Source organism: Schistocerca serialis, chromosome 9 (assembly GCF_023864345.2).
Source record: "Schistocerca serialis cubense isolate TAMUIC-IGC-003099 chromosome 9, iqSchSeri2.2, whole genome shotgun sequence".
Classification (NCBI taxonomy): domain Eukaryota; kingdom Metazoa; phylum Arthropoda; class Insecta; order Orthoptera; family Acrididae; genus Schistocerca; species Schistocerca serialis.
Window position 1 is genome coordinate 379,432,345 of NC_064646.1, and position 26,025 is coordinate 379,458,369.

Genomic DNA, 26,025 nt, shown 5'->3' on the forward strand with positions numbered 1-26,025 from the left:
GGTAGTTCAGATATAGCAAGGGTACTCAGCCACAGCAGTGTTCACTATATGTTCCATAACGAAAATAAGACAAGTATTACGTTAAGAAGCGACAGAGAATATGTATATTTGTAGGAAGAGTCAAAAGTAGAAACAGCAGCCCACTGTGTCATTTATCCCAGCGTTGCCAGATTAGGAAACTACCGGAAAGTGTGGCGCGGTACACAGACTGAGAGCACACTGACGACATTGCAAAGTATTGTCCCGTCTCTCTCTCTGCACCGAACATCTCGTGCAGCCGCCTCTTTAGTTGCGCACTACCGTAGGAGGCGGTCAGGGTCTGGGGAAATGAGTGAGCGAGAGTTAGCTTTGCAGACGGACTTTATTAAGCCTGAGACCGGCGTGTGGCGGCTACTCGAGCTTGCTGAGGAAGGGCGCAATGGAGGCGGCGTCCTCGCAGTCGGGCACCATCTTGCCCTTGAACTTGAGGCACGCGTCGCCGCACAGCTGGCCCTCGAAGTAGGGCCCGAACATCTTCTTACACTGCGCGCAGTTGCGGATGCAGACGCCGACAGCGCTGGCCGCCGCACTCGGCGGCATGCAGACTGCTGCCACCAGCACCAACAGCGCCACCAGAGCCAGCGTCAACAGCCGGGGACGGCAGAGGGCCATGCCTGCAACAGCAACGCTCTGTACCAGACCTGCGCTCTGCGCACAGAAATGTATCTGCTGGCAAATCAAATTAAATCCTTGTATTTGTCTGAAGACGACATTGCTGTTGCAAGATGCATCATCTGGTGTAAGTTACACTACTGTCCATTAAAATTGCCACACCACGAAGATGACGCGCTACAGACGCGGAACTTAACCGACAGGAAGAAGATGCTGTGATATGCAAATGATTAGCTTTTCACACCGTTCACACAAGGTTGGCGCCGGTGGCGATACCTACAACGTGCTGACATGAAGAAAGTTTCCAACCGATTTCACTTACACAAACAGCAGTTGACCGGCGTTGTCTGGTGAAACGTTGTTGTGATGCCTCGCACCATCACGTTTCCGACTTTGATACAGGTCGGATTGTAGCCTATCGCAATTGCGGTTTATCGTATCGCCACTTTGCTGCTCGCGTTGGTCGAGATCCAATGACTGTTAGCAGAATATGGAATCGGTGGGTTCAGGAGGGTAATACGGAACGCCGTGCTGGATCCCAACGGCCTCGTATCACTAGCAGTCGAGATGACAGGCATCTCATCCGCATGGCTGTAACGGATTGCGCAGCCACGTCTCGATCCCTGAGTCAACAGATGGGGGCGTTTGCAAGACAACAACCCTCTGCACGAACGGTTCGACGACGTTTGCAGCAGCATGGACTATCAGCTCGGAGACCACGGCTGCGGTTACCCTTGACGCTACATCACAGACAGGAGCGCCTGCAATGGTGTACTCAACGACGAAACTGGGTGCACGAATGGCAAAACGTCATTTTTTCGGATGAATCCAGGTTCTGTTTACAGCATCATGATTGTTGCATCCGTGTTTGGCGACATCGCGGTGAACGCACATTGGAAGCGTGTATTCGTCATCGCCATACTGGCGTATCAACCGGCGTGATAGTATGGGGTGCCAATGGTTACACGTCTCGGTCCCCTCTTGTTCACATTGACGGCACTTTGAACAGTAGACGTTACATTTCAGATGCGTTACGACCCGTGGCTCTACCCTTCATTCGATCCCTGCGAAACCCTACGTTTCAGCAGGATAACGCACGGCCGCATGTTGCAGTTCCTGTACGGGCTTTTTTGGATACAGAAAATGTTCAACTGCTGCCCTGGCCAGCATATTCTCCAGAACTCTCACCAATTGGAAACGTCTGGTCAATGGTGGCCGAGCAACTGGCTCGTCACAATACGCCAGTCACTACTCTTGATGAACTGTGGTATCGTGTTGAAGCTGCATGGGCAGCTGTATCTGTACACGCTATCCAAGTTCTGTTTACTCAATGCCTAGGCGTACAGGCGTATCAAGGCCGTTATTACGGCCAGAGGTGGTTGTTCTGGGTACTGATTTCTCAGGATCTATGCACCCAAATAGCGTGAAAATGTAATCACATATCAGGTCTAGTATAATATATTTGTCCAATGAATACCCATTTATCATCTGCATTTCTTCTTGGTGTAGCAGTTTTAATGGCCAGTAGTGTATGTCCAATGTTACTTTGGAATATATTCTTACAAATTTAATTTACACAAATCTCAATCTGTACTTGTATATTACACAGCTTATATTGTACAGCATTTAGTTGACATTATAATTAAATTATTAACTCGTTTACACTATTAGACATGCATTCCTCATCATTATAGTTGGCGATTCTTTTTAGCCATGATTACACCACCATTTTAAATTCATTGTGTGGCAGTTTCTTAACACTTTGATATACTGTTCAGAAACACCATGCCAATGTATGAACAATGATTTTTAGACTTGGGTAGTCTAGTGCAGGGGCCATTTATCAGATAACTGTGAGCCGTGCACGCCACGCGTTTATCCCATTTATTATTTGTCATCTTCTATTACGGTACTGCCGCCTCGTTTTCTTATTCCATTTACTGGCGTCACTAACTTCCTGCCTTACTTGCCCGTGAGCGGCAGCAGCAGTGTGCATCGATAAGTGCACTGTCGTACCATCTCTGGAGCGACCGATAGTATTTCCGGGTCGTCGTGTGTCTGCGACTCAGATGGAGACGGACCAGCAGTGCAGTCGGGACGCAGCAGCAGTGAAGTCGGGGACGGAGCGCCGGTGAGGCGCCTACAGCCAGTGCTCGCCGACCGCTGGTGACACACATGAACTGTCCGATGGAGGGAGATTGGAGCGGGACGACCGTTGGTTGGTCGTTCGGTTGGTCGTCTCATCGGCCGACGTATATTTGGTCCTTTCACCGTTTCCGGGCCTGGGCAGTTGGTCGCTTGGCGTGGAGCAGCGAGGAAGTCTCCGTGGCGCGTGTCTGGCCGGCGCCGCTGTCGGGGTCCACTCGCAGTCGGAGTGTGAGGGGCTGTTCCCATTGCTACGAGGAGCGTGGCTCACCGATCCCGGGCACGAAAATTAAGTCGTTACTTTATCTACCAGCCAGCCCCAATTGTTCAGATTGTGTTGTTTGAATTTCGTTGTGGGTTGTTGGGACATCCTGTGGCTTGGTCCGACGACTGTCTGTCGGTTGGGTTCTCGTCGTATCGTGAATGGTTGCCCCGACTGCTTGTCTCATCTATGCGAGCGTTAGTGTTTGAATTCCAGGCCGACCCTCGAACATCTGAGCGCCCTTGGGTGTACTGCCCTTTTTTTTATTTGTTCTTTTTGTTTGTACTTGTATGGCTTCTAGCCGATTTTTTTAAATAATTAAGGTTGTTTTGCCATTAAGACGTAAAATTATTTAGGCCTTCAGCCTAAATTATTAAACTGTTTCACGTAAGGCCTTTGGTATTTAGGAAAAATTAATGTTATGGAGTTTTAAGTGTTAGGCCTTCAGCTGATTTTAACTTGTTTGTTCTTGAAGTGTCTGATTCCTTGGGCCTTTAGCCTAAATAAGGAACTGTTTTAAGATAAGGCTTTGCCTTTAAATTTCTGATTATGTTTGCGTTTTAAGTTATTGGCCTTCAGCCGTTTTTAAAATTAAAGTGGCTTTCAGCAGGTAATTAAGTCCCAAAGATTAAAGCTGTGTGTTAAAAATTTTTTTTTGGCTCTTGTGATGTTTGATCAAATAATAAAATTGTATGTTCGAGTGTAACTGACAGCCCCTTATTTTGGTCGCTTTCCACAATTTAAGCTCTGTCCTGCGGGTTTAGCAGGGCGTATCAAACTGTTCGTAATTTCATCAGTGTGGACATTAGCCCTAGTTTTATAATTCTCTTTGCTACAGACAGGAGCTTGAAGTATGTACAAGCTGGAAACAGAAAGTATTTTGTTTTGCAAGAAGTTGTGTTTTGTAGGCCAAAATGCTTCTTATTACTTTCTTCTGCCAGAAGAAGACAATGTTAGCTCCGACAGAGTTTCCCCACAGCCCATAGTTCAACTATGTACGCAAAAATGCATAATAGGCCTTCACAAGGAGGTCTTGATTGACACAGCTTTTTAATTTTCTTGTCGGGGCCAAGACTCTAGATGATTTATTGTAAACCTTTTTTGTTTGGGTATTTCAATACAAACTTATTGTCTCTAGATGGATGTCTAAAAATTTCAGTACCCATGTGTCAATGGTTTACACGCCAAAAGACAGACTGGGAAAGTCGTTAACATATACTAGTATAACGAACAGGAGAGTTTACATTCAGAAAATAAGTTTTTTTTGCTTGAATTTATGATTTTTATATTTTTGGTTATACGAGTGATTCTATTTACTGCCAGGAACTTGAATGTGAATTGCAGAGTAGTCAGGTAGATGTAGATGTCCTAATCACCAATGTATGATACATCTTGACAGTGGCAGTTCATGGGAAAGGAATAGATATTACTAAGTAGTAGTACTAGCATTAGAAATTTATCGGAGATAATTCAGATACTATAGAAATCAGGCAAGGAAAGGGACTCTCATCTCTAACTTTCAATTGTGACTTGGGAAAGTGATACACGATTGGCGAAAAGGAATGAGGGCCAAAGGTGTTGCAAATGGATTCAAGTTTGGCTATAGGAACATGAATTTGACAGTTGACTTCCTAGCCTTTGCAGATGATCTAGGATTTTTTCTGATTCGCTAGACACAGCTGCAGAACATATCAGTGAATTGGAGACACAAGCAGCAAAGATGATACTCAAGATCTCCTTCCAGCAAACTCAATTACTTACAAATATCAAGTCACCGCCCAGATTACTAGAGAGCGTTACTATTTGGTGTGGTTCAATGGCCATGGGCAAGCCATTCAATTGGGTGCCACTGCAGCAGGTTGCGTGTCCCTAATTTACTCTAGTTATCCAACAGCGGAAAGGGGTCCTACACTCTAACGTGGAATTCAAATCATACATCGTTGAAATGTGAAGGCTAGAATAAAGACAAACTGAGAAATTTCCTAAGTCTGAGCGGAATTCTATTCTGCAACCTCTCGGTTTCCAGATACGCGCTTTACCATTAGACCATCAATCCCGACAGTACTAGAGGGAGACGAAGGAGGAATCAAACGGGCAGAGAAACTTAAATATCTAGGAGAATGAATACAACCCGATACCTCTGAAAAAGAAGCCTTTGCATGAGGGATCAGAAAAATCGAAACAGCAAGCCTACCAGCCAAAAGAGTCTATAAAATAAATCAGTATCAGATGATGACAAGATGCGAAATCAATGCACAGTAATAAGATCGGAGGTCCTTTATGTCGCAGAATGACTTGCTATGGATAGAAACGGTGTGATGAGAAATTAGAAATATGAGTCAAATCTTGAGGAACATCTCAGGTACAGAAAAGAAAATGATAAATGCAAGGGGCCCTGAACTCTGCGGACATGCAGCTAAGATCATAGACACAAGTAGGAAGAAGATTTTCTTTTGTGGGCACATGCCATTATGAGTCCTTCAAGGTTGAGCAATCGGATCTTCCGTTACTTTCTAAGAAGGAAACCAAGGATGGTTGATTCGCAAAGACGTGCAAGAAGTGGGGATAACGCTGGAGGATATCCATTAACCCATTCAGCTCAACAATAAGCTGTAAAAGCGCCTCGGTTTCCAAGAAAAGCCAAAGTAAAAAAATAGGAAAACCATAGGCTGAAGCGAAGAAGGAAAGTACAGGAAACGAATATGGAAATACTGGGCCCAGACATTAGGAAAAGGAAAAGTGCAGTCGAACTAACACAGTCCGGTGAAGTCAATATGAAAAGAACTACAAGCAGAGTATTAGTAGTTTTACTGATCCGTGTTTCTTTACAGCGATTTTGTTAAATCTTTCAATACAAATACGGTGTTTATATTTGCACGTATTACGAGAGAGTGCAGGGAAGTAATGTCTCCGACGTTTTCAAGTGAGAACTTCTTAACCTTTTTAAACAAAACAAACATTGATGACATTCTACATCCTTATTCTTCACGTCTACATATTTGCAGCCCTCTGCCGGTAGAGAGCTCCGAATTGTATAATATGACAGTATGTAACGTGACTATGCCGGTGCGTGCGAAATAGCATGCTGTAATCAAGTTCGAATTCGAAGAGTTCGTCCGCACATAAAACACCCTCGTCTTCAGCGTGATAATGCCAGACGACACGCGAGCGCTGCTAGGTCTGCGACAATTCGACGCCTTGAGTTCACTGTCATCGATAGTCCTCATAAAGTCCCTACTTGGTCTCAGCAGATTTTCATCTATTTCCAAAACTTGAAGAACACCTACGAAGCTGTGCAATTAGAGATTGACAAAAAAGTCAGATACTCTCCAGCGACACTATCCATAAACCGATCTCTCGTTGGGAGAAATGAATAAGTCTCCAGGGTTACTATTTTCAGAAATAAATACAGGGCGTTTCAAAAAGAAAGAGCAGATTTCAAACATTTATTTCTCAAAAATTACAAATGATAGAAACACAATTCAAACGTTTCTTGTCAGAGAAAGGTTCAAAGTTTTTCAATGGTCCGCGCAGAAGTTCCATGCAAATCCGCAGTGGCGCTGGCGTTTGTTTGTAGGAAAATGGCGACGACACCACAGGAACGATCATTTTGTGTGCTGCAATTTGCAAAGTTAGAGTCCATTGTTGGTGTGCAACGTGCATTCCGCCGTCAATTCAACAAACAGCCGCCTCGTCATAAGCAAATTTATGAGTGGCATCACAGATTCGTAGAAGATGGTTGCATCTGCAAGCGAAAAAGCACGGGTCGTCCACGCACATCGGATGAAAATGTCGAGCGTGTCCGTGCAGCTTACGAAAGGAGCCCTAGAAAATCCACGACACGGGCAAGTCACGAACTAAACATGTCTAAAACAACGGTATGGCGCGTTCTGAGTAAGCGTCTGCACATGAAGCCGTACAAACTGCAGTTATTGCAAGCATTGCGTCCTGACGACCACAACAAAAGGTTCGAATTTTCAACTGCAATTCTACAGGACATGGAAGAGGACAATTTTGCCGAACGATTAATTTTTTCAGATGAATCAACGTTTCACATTTCTGGTAAAGTTAATCGGCATAACGTACGAATTTGGGCGAGTGAAACTCCGAGGGACGTTATTCAACATAAAAGAGACTCACCAAAGGTTAACGTCTTTTGTGCAATTTCGGTAAACAAAGTTTATGGACCTTTCTTTTTCATGGAGAAAACTATCACAGGAACCATTTACCTGGACATGTTAGAAAACTGGCTATTTCCTCAACTTCAGGAAGATTCAAATCACTTCATCTTCATGCAAGATGGCGCCCCACCACACTTCTCTGAACCTGTACGACGGTACCTAAATAACACCATTCCAGGACGGTGGATTGGAAGAGCAGGAGCACAAGATCAATGTCATCGTCTGTGGCCTCCCAGGTCACCAGACCTTACTCCCTGCGATTTTTATTTGTGGGGGTACATAAAGGACTGTGTTTATGTCCCACCTATGCCCGCTACTCTTCAAGAGGTACGACATCGAATTGTTGCGGCCGTGAATTCGGTAACTAAAGACCAGTTGCGTCGTGTGTGGCAAGAAATGAGATACCGGTTTGATATTTGTCGTGTAACAAATGGTGCTCATATTGAGGTACAGTTTTGATATTTGTTGTGTAACATTTGGTACTCATATTGAGTGAAGGACCGTTGGAATTGTGTTTCTATCATTTGTAGTTTTTGAGAAATAAATGTTTGAAATCTGCTCTTTCTTTTTGAAACGCCCTGTATATAGACGTAAAGAAATAAAGATGTAGAAAGCTAATAACGTTAGTTTAATTTAGGAAGTTTTAAGAGCTTTCAATAAAAAAATTCGTAGGCATTACTTTTCAGCATGCCGTGGTACAAAAGGTTACTCCCTTGGTATGTGGTAGGCTCGAATCGATCTTTTAAGATCAAACATATTTGCTTAGGACCTGATGCGCCGTTCCTCGCTCACTATATGAAGACAGTAATGCGGTCGGGAGAAAGTAAAGCGCCTGCCACAACTGCTCAAGAGAGAGTATATACCCTCCAGCATTGGTCTCTGATAGACAGGACACGAGCGGGTCGACGTGGGAACACATGGATGTCCAATGATCGCTTAGTATGGGCCAGAACTTTGGCTGTTTAGTTCTGGAAAGGAAATTTTCTGCTGAAGACGTCGCTGAGGGTCTTGGAGTCCATCCTTTGGCTCGTGTAAGGACGCTGTCAGACGAGACGCTTGGAATAGCACCGTTGGAACCGCACCATGGCCATTGCTTCTGGTGAGGGTTTCTGTTCAAAGCTCATGATGGTGTAGGTCGGTGATTCCTACTTAACTCCTGGTCGTGCTCGCTTTACCGTGACGCAACTACTGGTATTAGCGTTTGCTGATCTGCTCCGTGTGTCTGTGACTCGTCCTGATTAGCGGTTAACTTGAAGCTAACTTTAAGGTGTGTTTTACACGCTATATATATATATATATATATATATATATATATATATATATATATATATATATATATTATTTCATTATATCCAGTCGCTGTGTTACAGAGACCTTTTCGCTGTGTGTGTGTAATTGGAGTTTTGATGTGTTATTGTACCAAGAGCTGTTCACGTAATTGTTTATCACTGTCAAGCTTCTGTTTCCATTAAGTGAGGCACAACCATTGATGTACCGTCGACAATCATCTTGTATTCTGTTCTGTAGAGGCTGATTCTGCCTTCAATTATTTGTTTCTCTTTTAAAAGTTATTAAATTACGGAATTTTGGTGTAGCAAAACATTTATATGACCTTGTCAGATTTTAAGTCATTAGAGATTAAATTCGTTCCTTTTTTTATATTGATTGAATTTAACGTAGAGATTAAGATTTGTTTTGATATTTTATCTTATGAGCGCTGTTTTTCTAAACTTGATACTTCAGAGTTGCTGTAACAAGATTTCACGTAAAATTAAATTCTCACATTGCGTTAGATCATCCACGACATTAAATTCAGTGCATGTACATTCGAGTCAGTTAAAGTCTAAGATAAATAGTACGGATTCGATCCATGGTATCTCTTTAAAAGTTATTTCACTTTCATGTGTTGCAGTTGCAGTAGTGTTAAAGTGCCATATTTCCTTGTAATACGTATCTGGCTAAAAATAAATGTTTTGTATACATTAAAGATTTTGTTCTGGGTAGCCAGGCCTTACCACTCCCAAGCAACCTCTGCTTTTGCTTTTCGTCTGAATGATCAATTAAAACGGCTCACCTGTGTTACTTAATTTTCTAGTTGCACTGCACCTGAATGTTTTGTGTACGTCTTGTAACATCCAGATCAATACCTATGCACTGTTTGCGCCTTTACTCCCTTTGTTTCCATCTGGTGTTTGCTTCTTCTCGTATCCACACTGACTGGAATTCCTTCACGTGAATGCCGTGAGAGATCATCTTACATCTCTTTCCGAAATATTGTGTTTGACATTTTTCGTCCGGTCTCATCTAGGAACACTTATAACGCATTCACAACAACACTGTTGAAAAAACATCGAGTGCCAGCTTCCGAAACCATTTAACGGTGTTTTTCTATGGACTGCTATACCCTCATCTGATAAGAAAGGGCAATAACAGTTTTTCCCTTCTTACATTCAGTAACAATTTTTTGTTTCCATAGACCCGTTTTTTGGCTGTCACGTTTTCCATTTCATTCGAATGTTTGGTGTGAAAAAACGAAATTATCTCTTTTGTCTTTTCATTTCAAGACGGTAGCTAACTATTCTCTTTTGCAGTCCCTTCCCAGCGTTTGAATCTGGTCGTTACAAATTCTCTGCGAATTATTTTGCGATTTAATCGAAGATTTCCATTTTTTATTATGAGTTTGCTTGCCAAATCTACACTGGTATACCTATTTTCGGTACATAATGTACAGCTTTTACTGAATACGTCTTAACACAAATGTATCACAACTTTTGGTAGTGTGGTGTTTCTCCGGTGAAAATACCAAAACTGTAGCAGTACCATTATCGCAGCATAGTTTAAACGTTTCAATGTCATACTAGTATCTCTTTTGTTTAAAATACTGCCAGAATATATTTCTCCCTCTGAATAGTATTAGAGACTCGTCGATACAGTATTTCGGCAGGATCATAACACTTTTTTTTATTTTTTGTTCAGTTTGTCGATGGTGAATTGAATTTCTGAGAGACGATGTAAGGCCTCAACTTTTGTATTGTCTGTGAAATACAGCATTCACTACAAAATTTCGAAACAATTTCTACTCGTTAGCTTTCCTGGGAATATTTAAATAAACAGTGTATCCTGGGACCAATATAAATGTGTGGATCGAGATTTCTTCGCCTTTCTCACCCATTTGCACATTTTTATCAATAGCTTTGGTACCGGTACCATGTGCACTCGTAAAATGTACAACGTTCTGTTGGTTGTCTAGAGGATAAAACCACGAACTTTGATCACTTATTCAACCATCAGATGAATTCTCGTTTCGGATTATGACGCATTATTCGACGACGTTTACGTGATGTAAGTGACGCATTTGCTGAATCACTGTCTCCTCCTCGCGACATTTTTGCTGCTACGAGCAACAAAGCTTTCTGACAATAATCGTTTTAAACGTAGTCCTTTCCAACATAGTTGTCGCTTTATGTAACTGGTCGTTCCTCGGAGGTTCTCTTCTTACAACACCACGTCTGTTTATAATCCGACTCAAAACGGTCAAGCAGTGTACTTCATTTTGTTTACTTAACCAGCTCGGCGATAGTTGCAGAGCGAATATTATTTTCCACGGTAACTCCTGTACACTAGGCTGGAACCATTGTGTGGCCGTCGGGCGTGTTGCCAGCCCGCAGGCGCACCGTTAAGCATCCGTTTATACGCGTAACACACGCACAAGTGGTCGCCGGCATGAGGAACTGCCTCGGTGGAAAGGACAGTAAGATCGGCTCCGCTCTAACGTGTTAAAAATAAATACGAGGGGCGTTTGAAAAGTCGTGCAAAAATAAATACTACCAACGTGTTTGGGATGAACCTTTTTTATTTTTCGGCATAGTCTCCTTTTAGACTTATACACTTCGTCCAACGCTCTAATTTGTTGACCCCTTCCGAATAATAGATATTGCCCAAATCTGCAAAATAGCTATTAGTTGCTGCAATCACCTCCTCGTTTGAATAAAATCTTTGTCCTGCCAGCCATTGGGGAACAAATAGTAGTATGAGAGAGCCAAGTCTGGAGAATAGAGGGGATGTGAAACGAGTTGGGATCTTATTTCCATTAATTTTGTGACCACAACTGCTCAGGTGTGTGCTGGTGCATTGTCGTAATGGAAAAGGACATTTTTGCGGTCCAATCGCCGGCGTTTTTCTTGCAGGTTGGTTTTCAAATCGTCCAATAACGATGAGTAATATTCACCTGTAATAGTTTTACCCTCGTCCAGATAGTCGATGAGGATTATCCCATGCGAATCCCAAAAGACAGTCGCCATAACATTTCCGGCCGAAGGACTGGTTTTCGCCTTTTTTGTGCAAATTCTCCCTTGGTAATCCATTGTTTAGATTGTTGTTTGGTCTCAGGAGTATAGTAATGTATCCACGTTTCATTCACAGTGACGAAACGACACTTAAAGTCCTGCGGATTCTTCCTGAACAGCTGCAAACGATCCTTGCAACACTTCACACGATTCCGCTTTTGGTCAAGCGTGAGTAGTCGCGGAGCCCATCTTGCGGATAGCTTTCTCATGTCCAAATGTTTATGCAAAATATTATGTACCCGCTCATTCGAGATGCCCATAGCACTAGCAATCTCACGCACCTTAACTCTTCTGTCATCCATCACCACATCATGGATTTTATCAATGATTTCTGGAGTCGTAACCTGCACAGGGCGTCCAGAACGTTCAGCATCACTTGTGCCCATATGGCCAATCCGAAAATTTTTAAACCACTTATAAACTGTTCTAATTGCAGGTACAGAGTCACCGTAATGTTTATCAAGCTTCTCTTTAGTCTCCTGAGGCGTTATGCCTTTCATAAAAAAATGTTTAATCACCAGATGAAATTATTTTTCGTCCATTTTTTGACAATCACTCGACTTCCTTGATTCACACGAATGCCAAACACAAAGAAATAGACCAATATGGTTGAAACTTGGTGTGTGCTCTTTCCAAAGACGCTAATAACTAAACATGACCTCGATACGCGCCATTGGTGCCATCTCTCGGACTTTCATGGACTTTTCAAACACCTCTCGTAGAAATATCGTGATCGCGAAATTCATTGTACTTTCTTTTAAAATACTCATAAATAGTACGTAGTAAATGGTAGGTCCAGAATGGAAGGGTCGAGAACAACCAGTACCTTGGACCTCAATCCACTACACAAGGTCAGGCAGCTAAGACAGTCCACCCCAAATTCAAATAAAAGCGAGCTAGAGTTATAACGTGAGTCAATGCAGAAATATTATTTTAGCTTCTGAAGGGCAGCTGAAAATAAATTTATGTGCCATATGCAATGCAGTAAAGTTAGACTTCAGCTTGTCAAATGATAAAAAAGTCGCAGGCACAGCGAGCATACCAAAAAACAGCCCTGAGAAACCGCTAGTGGCAAGAGGTAATGGAAATGGGCAAACTAAGAAGTAAAACTGATAAAAGCTTCAGGACTAAACAAAAGTCTGATAATGTACATTCGTTAAAATTATAAAAGGTAGTGCCTAGAAGTAGTCTGCAACATCTCCAATACACAGGTAAGCGAACTGAAAGCAGCATATCAAAACTCTTCATAAAGGTTCGGGCATAACAGACTAGCCGAAACCGAAGCAAGAAAAAAATTGGAGGCAGGGAGAGGAGCAGAACTCTGTGAGGATAAAATACCTATAATACCTTTCGGGGAGTAGGAAAAAAAATATGGGTCCATTAGAGAAAAAGCTAATAGGAACCGTAAATCGGGGAATATAAATTACAAAACTTACTTCCGAACATCAAGAACTTTGCTATATTCACCGCTATAACTTGGTCAAAACCGCACCTCAATGTATTTATTCATTCTAGACATCTTTGCCCCCCCCCCTCCCCCCCCTGAACAATGGACCTCGCCGTTGGTGGGGAGGCTTGCGTGCCTCAGCGATACAGATAGCCGTACCGTAGGTGCAACCACAACGGAAGGGTATCTGTTGAGGGGCAGACAAACGTGTGGTTCCTGAAGAAGGGCAGCACAGCGTTTTCAGTAGTTACATGGGCAACAGTCTGAGTGATTGACTGATCTGGCCTTGTAGCACTAATCAAAACGGCATTGCTGTGCTGGTACTGCGAACGGCTGAAAGCCAGGGGAAACTACAGCCGTAATTTTTCCCGAGGGCATGCAGCTTTACTGTATGGTTAAATTATGATGGCGTCCTTTTGGGTAAAATATTCCGGAGGTAAAATAGCCCCCATTCGGATCTCAGGGCGAGGACTACTCAGGACGACGTTGTTATCAGGAGAAAGAAAACTGGCGTTCTACGGATCGCAGCGTGGAATGTCAGATCCCTTAATCGGGCAGGTAGGTTAGAAAATTTAAAAATGGAAATGGATAGGTTAAAGTTAAATATAGTGGGAATTAGTGAAGTTAGGTGGCAGGAGGAACAAGACTTCTGGTCAAGTGAATACAGGGTTATAAATACAAAATCAAATAGGGGTAATGCAGGATTAGGTTTAATAATGAATTGGAAAATAGGAATGCGAGTAAGCTACTACAAACAGCATAGTGAACGCATTATTGTGGCCAAGATAGATACGGAGCCCACGCCTACCACAGTAGTGCAAGTTTATATGCCAACTAGCTCTGCAGATGACGTAGAGATTGATGAAATGTATGATGAGATAAAAGAAATAATTCAGATAGTGAATGGAGACGAAAATTTAATAGTCATGGGCGACTGGAACTCAACAGTACGAAAAAGGAAGAGAAGGAAACGTAGTAGGTGAATATGGAATGGGGGTAAGGAATGAAAGAGAAAGCCGCCTAGTAGAATTTTGCACAGAGCATAACTTAATCATAGCTAACACTTGGTTCAAGAATCATGAAAGAAGGTTGTATACATGGAAGAAGCCTGGAGATACTGGAAGGGCTCAGATAGTTTATATAATGTTAAGACAGAGATTCAGGAACCAGGTTTTAAATTGTAAGACATTTCTAGGTGCACATGTGGACTCTGACCACAATCTATTGGTTATGAATTGTAGATTAAAACTGAAGAAACTTCAAAAATGTGGGAATTTAAGGAGATTGGACCTAGATTAACTGTAAGAACCAGAGGTTGTACAGAGTTTCAGGGAGAGCATTAGGGAACGATTGACAAGAATGGGGGAAAGAAATACAGTAGAAGAAGAATGGGTAGCTTTGAAAGATGAAATAGTGAAGGTAGCAGAGGATCAAGTAGGTAAAAAAAGAGGGCTAATAGAAATCCTTGGGTAGCAGAAGAGATATTGAATTTAATTGATGAAAGGAGAAAATATAAAAATGCAGTAAATGAAGCAGGCAAAAAGGAATACAAAAGTCTCAAAAATGAGATCGACAGGAAGTGCAAAATAGCTAAGCAGGCATGGCTAGAGGACAAATGTAAGGATATAGAGGCGCATATCACTAGGGTTAAGATAGATACTGCCTACAGGAAAATTAAAGAGACCTTTGGAGAAAAGAGAACCACTTGCATGAATATCAAGAGCTCAGATGGAAACCCAGTTCTAAGCAAAGAAGGGAAATCAGAAAGGTGGAAGGAGTACATAGAGGGTCTATACAAGGGCGATGTTCTTGAGGACAATATTATAGAAATGGAAGAGAATGTAGATGAAGATGAAACAGGAGATATGATACTGCGTGAGGAGTTTGACAGAGCACTGAAAGACCTAAGACGAAACAAGGCCCCGGGATTAGACAACATTCCATTAGAACTACTGACAGTCTTGGGAGAGTCAGGCCTCACAAAACTCTACCATCTAGTGAGCAACAAGATGTATGAGACAGGCGAAACACCCTCAGACTTCAAGAAGAATATAAAAATTCCAGTCCTAAAGAAAGCAGATGTTGACAGACGTGAAAATTACTGAACTATGTGTTTAATAAGCCACGGCTGCAAAATACTAACGTGAATTATTTACAGACGAATAGAAAAACTGGTAGAAGCCGACCTCAGGGAAGACTAGTTTGGATTCCGTAGAAATGTTGGAACACGTGAGGCAATAGTGAGCCTATGACTTACCTTAGAAAATAGATTAAGGAAAGGCAAACCTACGTTTCTAGCATTTGTAGACTTAGAGAAAGCTTTTGACAATGTTGACTGGAATACTCTCTTTCAAATTCTGAAGGCGGCGGGTGTGAAATACAGGTAGCGAAAGGCTGTTTAAAATTTGTACAGAAACCAGATGGCAGTTATAAGAGTCGCTACAGTCGCAGGTTCGAATCCTGCCTCGGGCATGGATGTACGTGATGTCCTTAGGTTTGTTAGGTTTAAGTAGTTCTAGGGGACTGATGACCTCAGATCTAAAGTCCCATAGTGCACAGAGTTTTGAGTTATAAGAGTCGAGGGGCATGAAAGGGAAGCAGTTTTTAGTGAGGGAGTGAAACAGAGTTGTAGCCTATCCCCGATGTTATTCAATCTGTATATTGAGCAAGCAATAAAGGAAACAAAAGAACATTCGGAGTAGGAATTAAAATCCACGTAGAAGAAAAAAAAACTTTGAGGTTGGCCGATGACATTGTAATTCTGTCAGGGACAGCAAAGAACCTGGAAGAGCAGTTGAACAGAATGGACAGGGTCTTGAAAGGAGGATATAAGGTGAACATCAACGAAAGCAAAACGAGGATAATAGAAAGTAGTCGAATTAAATCGGACGATGCTGCGGGAACTAGATTAGGAAATGAGAAGCTTAAAGTAGTAAATGAGTTTTTCTATTTGGGGAGCAAAATAACTGATGATGATAGAAGTAGAGAGGATGTAAAATGTAGACTGGCAATGGCAAGGAAAGCGTTCCTGAAGAAGAGAAATTTGTTAACATCGAGTATAGATTTGTCATGAAGTCGTTTCTGAAAGTATTTGTATGGAGTGTAGCTATGTATGGAAGTGAAACGTAGACAATAAATAGTTTAGACAAGAAGAGAAGAGAAGCTTTCGAAATGTGGTGCTACAGAAGAATGCTGAAGATTATATGGGTAGATCACATAACTAATGAGGAGGTATTGAATAGAATTGGAGAGAAGAGAAATTTGTGGCACAACTTGACTAGAAGAAGGGGTCAGTTGGTAGGGCATATTCTGAGGCATCAAGGGATCACCAATTTAGTATTGGAGGACAGCGTGGAGAGCAAAAATCGTAGACGGGGACGAAGAAATGAATACACTAAACCGATTCAGAAGGATGTAGGTTGCAGTAGGTACTAGAAGATGAAGAAGCTTGCACAGGAGAGAGTAGCATGGAGAGCTGCATCAAACCAGTCTCTGAAGACCACAACAACAGCAGACATATTAGGGGTGGACTGTCTTACCTGCATCACCATTTGTAGTGGACTGAAGTCCAAAGTACAGGCTGTGTTCGACCCTTCCATTTTGAACCGTACTAGCCTGTTACAAGTCACCTCGTATAAGCAGCAAAATGTGTCTGTGTCCCAACAAGCATGTACGATGTTCCTCAACACCGTGTGGCGTAAGGTAGGCCGAGGATGAAGTCTGAACCCAATTAGATGGTTTGTTTCACTACTTTCTACGTCTATTTACGAGTATGTTAAAAGAAAGAACAATCAATTTCACGATCACTATATTTATATTCATTTTTAATACGTTACAGCGGAGCCGATTTTACTGTCCTTTCTAACGAGGCAGAAGTCTCGCGTGCCGGCAACCACTTGGCGTGTGTTACACGCATAAACGGGCGGGTAACGGTGCGCCTGCCGCCTGGCAACACACCCGACGGCCGCACGGTGCTTGCCACCTATTGCACAGGAGTTACCGTGAAGCATAATATTCGCTCTGCAGCTATCGCCGTTAAGTAAACAAAATGAAATACACTGTTTGACCGTTTTGATTTGGAGTATAAACGCACGTGGTGTTGCACGAAGAGAACCTCCGAGGGACGACCAGTGGGGGGACTAGTTTTAAAGCTATTATTTTCAGAAAGCATTGTTGCCCGTAGCAGGAAAAATGTCGCGAGGAGGAGACAGTCACTCAGCGAGTGCGTTACTTGGATCGCGTAAACGTCGCCGCGTAAACGTCGCCGCGTAATGAGAATTCATCTGATGGTTGAATACGTGATCAAAGCTAGTGGTTTCATCCTGGAGGCAACCAGCAGAACGTTGTGAATCTTACTAGCGTCCACGGTACCAAAGTAAGTAATGAAAACGTCCAAAAGTGTAACAGAGTCGTAGTTATGGAAATCTTCTCACAGATGAAATATTTGAACACATAAGCGAACAAACAAATATTTGTGCTACACAAATGACAATGGTTTTTAAAGGTTTTAATCAATGGATGAAATAAAGAATTGGCTGCATTAATTTTTCCACATATCAAAAAAAGTTTTGCATCACCTCGTATATCGTGTCTCCCTACCACTTTCGCGCAACGACGCTCTGAGCGTGTTTTTTAGGGAATTGACTACCAGAACCCTATCATAGTCAGATACGGAATGTCGCACACACATTTCCGTTCAACTGGCGACTCTGCCAGAATTTCGCTTCGTTGGGCGATTTTGCAGATGGAGATGCCTCACCTTACTGCATTTGCAAAATTTTATGCTTTAACACGTAGTAGTTGCTCCATAACATTTTCTGTTTCTTCGTCAGGGGGCGCCGGCCGGCGCAGCTCCGTCCAGTTCACCCTCTCGGAAGTAACTCTCTCCTAACTTCTCCTTACTACAATTTACCGAAGTTGGTTTAAAAAAAAACTATCGGGCTGTGTTTTCATCTGACCAATCAGGGTCTCAATGTTAACCTTAAGCTCCGCCTACAAAAATTCTGTCTATCCAATGAGAAACGTTATACTTTTCGTGGTGGGGTAATGTTTTTAAAGTTTGCAACGTAACAGAGACGCGAAAAAGTCTCACGCTAAAACTTGCGGGTGGTGTAGCCCTTTTTGTGTTATCGTAAGATCTATACTGTTCTTCTGGAGGGCTCTAGCTTTTAACATGGGCTGGGGGGTGGTCCTAACGTAACAGAGACGCGAAAAAGTCTCACGCTAAAAACTTGCGGGTGGTGTGGTCGTAGCGGTTAGCTGGCGACGTGGGTGTCCATCCCTTATCGTAGGGCCTTCTCGCTTAACACGGTTCTGCTCTCGGCTTCTGTTCTCGTTTCTCCCCTCGGAACTGCGTCTGTCTCACGGTGGTAAGGTATGACATGCATTTAGGCATTCTTGTGTTAGTCTGTGGTATTCCATTTCCTCACTCGTTACTCGTACTACTTTGGTTAATTTAATGTCACAATTTATTCGGAGCTATGTGACATACTACTGGATTTGCTTATCATGTCAGGGTTTTCATGGAAGGTGTTGGATTTCCCTGACACCTTACACTCGTTCCGAGTGTTCCGGAACCTGCACAGAAAATGGGAATAGAGATCAACATAAACATCATTTCCGCCCTTTTTAATGCTCATGAAAATCACAAATTGCATGTTGTACCACCATATAGCGAGACATTCAGAGGTGTTCATCAAGGCACTGTTGGTCCAGATTGTCCCACTCCTTAACGGCGATTCGGCGTAGATCCCTCAGTGTGGTTGGTGCGTCACGTCGACCATACATCGCCCTTTTCAACCTATCCCAGGCATGTTCGATAGGGTTCATGTCTGGAAAACATGCTGGCCTCTCCAGTCGAGCGATGTCGTTATCCTGAAAGAAGTCGTCCACAAGATTTGCACGATGGGGGCGCGAATAGTCGTCCATGAAGACGAATGCCTCGCCAGTATGCTGCCGATATGGTTGCACTATCGGTCGAAGGATGGCACTCACATATCGTTCAGCCGTTACGGCGTCTTCCATGACCACCTGCGGCGTACGTCGGCCCACATAATGCCACCCCACAACGGCAGGGAACGTCCACCTTGCTGCACTCGCTGGACATTCTGTCTAAGACGTTCAGCCTGACCGGGTTGCCGCTAAAAACGTCTCCGACGATTGTCTGGTTGAAGGCATATGCGACACTCATCGATGAAGAGAACATGACTCTAATGTCCATTCGACATGTTGTTGGGCCCATCTGTACCGCGCTGCTTGGTGTCGTGGTTGCAAAGATGGACCTCGCCATGGGTGTCGGCAGTGAAGTTGCGCATCCTGCAGCTTATTGCTCACAGTGTGAGTCGTAACACAACGTCCTGGGGCTGCACGAAAAGCATTATTCAACATGGTGGCGTTGCTGTCAGGGTTCCTCCGAGCCGTAATGCGTAGGTAGCGGACATCCACTGCAGTTGTAGCCCTTGGGCGGCCTGAGCGAGGCGTGTCATCGACAGTTCCTATCTCTCTGTATCTCCTGCATGTCCGAACAAAAAATGGTTCAAATGGCTCTGAGCACTATGGGACCTAACATCCGTGGTCATCAGTCCCCTAGAACTTAGAACTACTTAAACCTAACTAACCTAAGGACATCACACACATCCATGCGCGAGGCAGGATTCGAACCTGCGACCGTAGCAGTCACGCGGTTCCGGACTGAGCGCCTAGAACCGCGAGACCACCGCGGCCGGCATGTCCGAACAACATCACTTTGGTTCACTTAGAGACGCCTGGACACTTCACTTGTTGAGAGCCCTTTAAGGCACAAAGTAACAATGCGGACGCGATCGGACCGCGGTATTGACCGTCTAGGCATGCTTGAACTACAGACAACACGAGCCGTGTACCTCCTTCCTGGTGGAACTGATCGGCTGTCGGACCCCCTCCGTGTAATAGGCGCTGCTCATGCATGGTTGTTTACATCTCTGGGAGGGTTTAGTGACATCTCTGAACAGTCAAAGGGACTCTGTGATACAACATTGACAGTAACGTCTATCTTCAGGAGTTCTGGGAACTGAGGTGATGCAAAAACTTTTTTTGATATGTGTAAATAGTCCCACCCACAGGGAATGAGCGTGGGGAGGGAGGGGGGGATGCAGAAATTAATTAATTTGACCACTACCTATGTTCGACGTAACTGCGAGTATTTACGATTTCTATATCAAACATTGTCCTTGAATGAATTTGAAATGTAAACTTTTCGGTTAAGTCACCATCTAAATTATATCGAATTTCGTCTAAACCGTGGGCGCGAGGCGATATCGTCCGTCGACTTGGCGCTTGCATGTATCCTATTTCAGGTCCAGATGGCTTGCAGCGCCGCCATCAAAATCAATTTCGCCTCTGTCATGTGCACGATGATCTTTCAGTGTCTCTTCCTCCAAATTCACGGCTCCAGAGGACAGCGCGGCCACAGCAGACGCCAGAGGGTGTTATCACGACACCGTGTGACGAACCCACGGAGACGGAGTCTTCGTCTCCTACGCCTTCTCTCGTCCTAGCATGGAGCTGGACCCGCCCACACCGCAGCAGGCGCCGCCTTCTTCATCTGGTTCCCGGCATCAGTTGGTGGACGCGCACCCTTCTGGGGGTTTTCCGGGGGACGTTTCCGTCAGAGCGCAGGCCAGATGGCGGGGTACGGCCGGAAGCTTGACGTCCCCTGCAGCCACAGCTTCCGGCCCGGTGACGCGCCAACACTCCTGCCTCCCCGCCGTGGTCGCACTTCCTACATGACGACGGTCCGTCGCTTTGTGAGGGACGAATGTTCCGGGGTAACGATAAGCGACGGCACGAAGACGAAAAACGCAAGAGCAAAGAAGGCTGTGAGACCACGTCAGCCAATAGCCCGCTGTCAAGTTCCGCACCACGACAGGAGCGCCCTCTAGCCGAAGAGAATATAAGCGCTGCTCCTGTCAGCCTCGGCTGCTCAGCATAGTATTACCACAATACTAGACGGACATTAGTAGCAGAGTACAAGACTGTCACAGTTGTAAACCGACACTACGATAGCAATTATTAGTGATCCATATCCATTGTTCACATGGACATTGTCTATAGTGAAGAACATTACATGTTTGCATTTCGTCCATCGCTTGCGACACTGTCGTAAATTCAAAGTTAAGTATTGCAAATCTTCTTTGTTGTAATAAAAACTATTAATGTGATTTGCTTGAATTGTTGAATAGCATTCCGAGAACCCTGCATCCTTTAGGCACCTTATAACAGACAAGCGAGTAGAACCCCACATTTTCTAGTGTATCCTGCTTCATAACACTTTTCTTAAAATTCACGTCTTTCGTATCCTACAATACAGGAAAGCAGTCCAAACTTTGAATTAACAACAACGTTCATTCACAGTTCCTCGCGTATTTCTCAGCTTTCGACTCAGTTTCGTATCGATTCTGAACCCTCTGAGCGAAATGACACAGTGGTTCACCCAATGGACTCGCATTCGAGGGACGACGGCTCAAATCCGCTTCCTACCATCCAAATTTATGTTTTCCTTGATTTCCCGGAATGGTTCCTCTGAAAAGGCACGGCCGATTTCCTTACCTATCCTTGAAACATCCAGAGTCTGTGAACCATCTCTAATGACAAAGATGTCGGCAGGACGTTAAAACCTAATCTTCCTTCCTTCCGTTTTTCGCTCTTGAACACACAAAACTGCTGGAAGTTTGAGAGAAAACTTGACGAAATTTGCGGATGCTGACTTGCACAAGTGACCTGCGGAAGATTAGTTTATGGTAGACACACTCTGTTGGAAGCGACTCACCTACGACTCACTACTTTGCTTTGGCCTTTCTCTTTGGATATTCAACGCTTAGCTGACTAAGTCTTGTGCGCCGTACTAGTTTCCGATTTGCGTGTTATTATCTTTCGTGAATCAAATGGTTCAAATGGCTGTGAGCACTATGGGACTTAACATCTGAGGTCATCAGTCCCCTAGAACTTAGAACTACTTAAACCTAACTGACCTAAGGACAACACACACATCCACGTCCGAGGCAGGATTCGAACCTGCGAGCGTAGCGGTCGCACGGTTCTAGACTGAAGCGCCTAGAACCGGTCGGCCACTCCGGCCGGCGAGGTGTGCTGTTACAGAAGAATATTGAAAATTAGGTCGACTGTACGGCAAGGAGTGAGGAGGTTCTCTGCAGAATCTGCGTGGAAAGGAACACATGCAAAACACTGACAAGAAGTAGGAAAAAGATGATAAGACATGTGTTAAGATATGAGGGACGGCCCCACGGTAGTAGAGGGGGCTGTAGAGGATAAAAACTGTACGGGAAGACAGAGACTGGAATACAGGCAGAAAGAAGGTATCGTGTATGGACGTACCCATAACGACGCCATGAATGAATTTGCTGAATCTATTGGTTTATCAACAAAGATCGTCCAACGTGTCTACAAAAAATGTTGCAGCACTTTCATCCACGTAACAGGTAGTAAGAACAGTGGTCGTGTACAGATCCCAACCGACAGGGACTGGAGGTAAATGTCACGCCTTGTCAGTGAAAATCGATTTCAAACCCGACAGTAGTTGCTGCTGTCATTTAATGCAGGTACATCTCAACCAGTTTTTGAATAAACTTTGCGAAGGAAACTGCAAGCAGTGGGTATTTGGAGACGACTATCTCGCAAAAGGCCTTCTCACACTGTGGCACATAAGGCTGCACGTCTTCAGTGGGCCAAACAACACAGAAACTGGACAGCAGCTGACTGGGGGGTGTGTAATGGGATCCGTCGAGTCGCGACTTTGCCTCACCGTGTCTTCTCGTGCATTCATTTGCGCACCATCGACTGAAGCATTCCCTCACCATTTCCTTCAACAGTGTTACTCCTTTCTCATTATCGTGGATAAATAGACTGATTTGCTGTCGGAGTTTCTGACAGGTGCATTTCTAACGGTCTCAACGAAAGATGTGCGGGTGGCACAAAGATTGCTGCCGAACAGGGCGTTCTTTGAAGGACCCTTAGACATTTTATTCATGCTCATGTTATGCTGCACTCTTGCATGATCGCGTCACGGGAGGGCGGAAAACGAGAGGTTTGAAAAAGCGTAAATACCCTTTATTGCTTCGGATCACTTTAGAGTTTCATCGATTTAATCTAGTGGTTCCCACCTGTACACAAGAGCGAAAATGGCGGTCGTGATGCTCTCCAAAGGGGCGCGATCACGTTCAATGGGGATGCAGTCACATTCTGTCCTTAAAGAAGGACTAAAAGTCCGGGGGGTGCCAGCAGTGTCAAAGACTACGAAGAACATCTTCCTGTTGCACATCTCACTGTGAACTGTTGTTTTTGAGAGTGAATCAACGACTTGGGAAAGGGGTGGTTTCATTGACGCCCTTTAAGCTAACGGCTGAGGCATTTTCCTTTCGATTCTTAGCGGTGGTGCGCCTGAAATGTTTTCCCCGACCACGCATAAAAAATCGGAGAGATTTCAATGTTGGGTGTCGCGGTTTTGACCTCCATCGTAGAGACGTCAAAAGAAAGGGTGATATGTGGGTAAGGGGGACTGTGACGATCATCTCATTGCATGGCAAGTCCATGGTGCCGTTGGCCAGAATTGTGAAATTTGGTGCCACTTTGACATCATTAAGCCATCTTACAGCTCACATAAACTTGCGAGCTGTGGCATTTTTTTTCCGTATATGTCGATACGATGCTGACTGCAGCGCCACCGAGCCCGAGGGTGATGTTGCAGAGCGTCACACTTCTGCGCTATTACGGAGGAAGGTTCTAGGCACCTTTGAGAGAATTTTCAAACTTATGCATCGAAATAGTAGGCAAGTATGGGATTTCGAAGAAACGATCCTTTAATCCTGTTGCGCAATGATGCTTAATACATTAGCCTTAATCTGAGGCAGAAATTTCTGAGTGATGTGAATGTAATAAAAGAATTCTACCGTTAATTCAGCCCATAAATCCATGGCAATTCAGTAAAGGTAGCCACTGCACCCTTGCTACTTAACGCCTGTTTGACAGAGTGCACTACGACAGAAATGTGGCAACACATTAATACACTACTGGCCATTAAAATTGCTACACCAAGAAGAAATGCAGATGATAAACGGGTATTCATTGGACAAATATATTATACTAGAACTGGCATGTGATTACATTTTCACGCAATTTCGGTGCATAGATCCTGAGAAATCAGTACCCAGAACAACCACCTCTGGCCGTAGTAACGGCCTTAATACTCCTGGGCATTGAGTCAAACAGAGCTTGGATGGCATGTACAGGTACAGCTGCCCATGCAGCTTCAACACGATACCACAGTTCATCAAGAGTAGTGACTGGCGTATTATGACGAGCCAGTTGCTCGGCCACCATTGACCAGACGTTTTCAATTGGTGAGAGATCTGGAGAATGTGCTGCCAGGGCAGCAATCGAACATTTCTGTATCCAGAAAGGCCCGTAGAGGACCTGCAACATGCGGTCGTGCATTATCCTGCTGAAATGTAGGGTTTCGCGTGGATCGAATGAAGGGTAGAGCCACGGGTCGTAACACATCTGAAATGAAATGTCCACTGTTTAAAGTGCCGTCAATGCGAACAAGAGGTGACCGAGACGTGTAAGCAATGGCACCCCATATCATCAAGCCGGGTGAGACGACAGCATGACGATGACGAATACACGCTTCCAATGTGCGTTCACCGCGATGTCACCAAACACGGATGCGACCATCATGATGCTGTAAACAGAATCTGGATTCATCCGAAAAAATGACGTTTTGCCATTCGTGCACCCAGGTTCGTCATTGAGTACACCATCGCAGGCGCTCCTGTCTGTGATGCAGCGTCAAGGGTAACTGCAGCCACGGTCTCCGAGCTGATAGTCCATGCTGCTGCAAACGTCGTCGAACTGTTCGTGCAGATGATTGTTGTGTTGCAAACGTCACCATCTGTTGACTCAGGGATCGAGACGTGGCTGCACGATCCGTTACAGCCATGCGGATAAGATGCCTGTCATCTCGACTGCCAGTGATACGAGGCCGTTGGGGTCCAGCACGCCGTTCCGTATTACCCTCCTGAACCCACTGATTCCATATTCTGCTAACAGTCATTGGATCTCGACCAACGCGCGCAGCAGTGTCTCGATACGATAAACCGCAATCGCGATAGGCTACAATCCGACCTTTATCAAAGTCGGAAATGTGATGTTACGCATTTCTCCTCCTTACACGAGGCATCACAACAACGTTTCACCAAGCAACGCCGGTCAACTACTGTTTGTGTATGAGAAATCGGTTGGAAACTTTCAACATGTCAGTACTTCGTAGGTGTCACCACCGGCGCCAACCTTGTGTGAATGCTCTGAAAAGCTAAGCATTTGCATATCACAGCATCTTCTTCCTGTGGGTTAAATTTCGCGTCTGTAGAACGTCATCTTCGTGGTGTAGCAATTTTAATGGCCAGTAGTGTAAATAACAAATAACATTTATGAAGAGTATGCTACAAAATTGTACTTAAGTGTGGTACAATTCGGTACGTGGAACTTGATGTCCTAAATGACATCTAATAATTTTGCTCTGACTTGGCAGTTTATGGTTTATAACTGATAGTAACGCTGCGAACAATCTTTAGACCAATTATACTGCAAGTAGCGACTGCTAAGTGGGTAGGTAGTGTAAGATGGCTATTTTTTGATGATGTTATTGGATGTGTTACTTTTGTAAAGGAAAATGATAAATTTGAAGAACTGTGGTCAGAGAAACAGTTGTTAGGCAACAGTATATGTGCGTGCGATGGCAGCAGCACTGTGGAGTCGTAGAATCTGTGACAGTCAGTATTGAAAAGCTGCGATCTGACGCAGACGGAGATTTGTTGTGTGTACAGTGGAATGCTTTTGGAACTGTGAGTTGCAGATTTATTATGAGGAGGAATGATGACTCAGAACAATTGTTGGATAGTGTACGGACATAAAAAAGTTTTTTTGATGGTGAAGAAAGTA

The 26,025-nt window shown here is 44.0% G+C and overlaps 1 protein-coding gene across 1 annotated transcript in view; it reads right to left on the reverse strand.

Annotated features, from left to right (window-relative positions):
- Window positions 1-342: 342 nt before the first annotated feature.
- LOC126419829 (eclosion hormone-like) overlaps window positions 343-26,025 on the reverse strand; it is a 45,569-nt gene continuing 19,886 nt past the window's right edge. The window contains exon 2 of the mRNA XM_050087061.1: window positions 343-653. Within this exon, the coding sequence (XP_049943018.1) occupies window positions 391-651 (261 nt within the window). The 5' untranslated portion in view covers window positions 652-653 and the 3' untranslated portion in view covers window positions 343-390. The remainder of the gene's footprint in view (window positions 654-26,025) is intronic.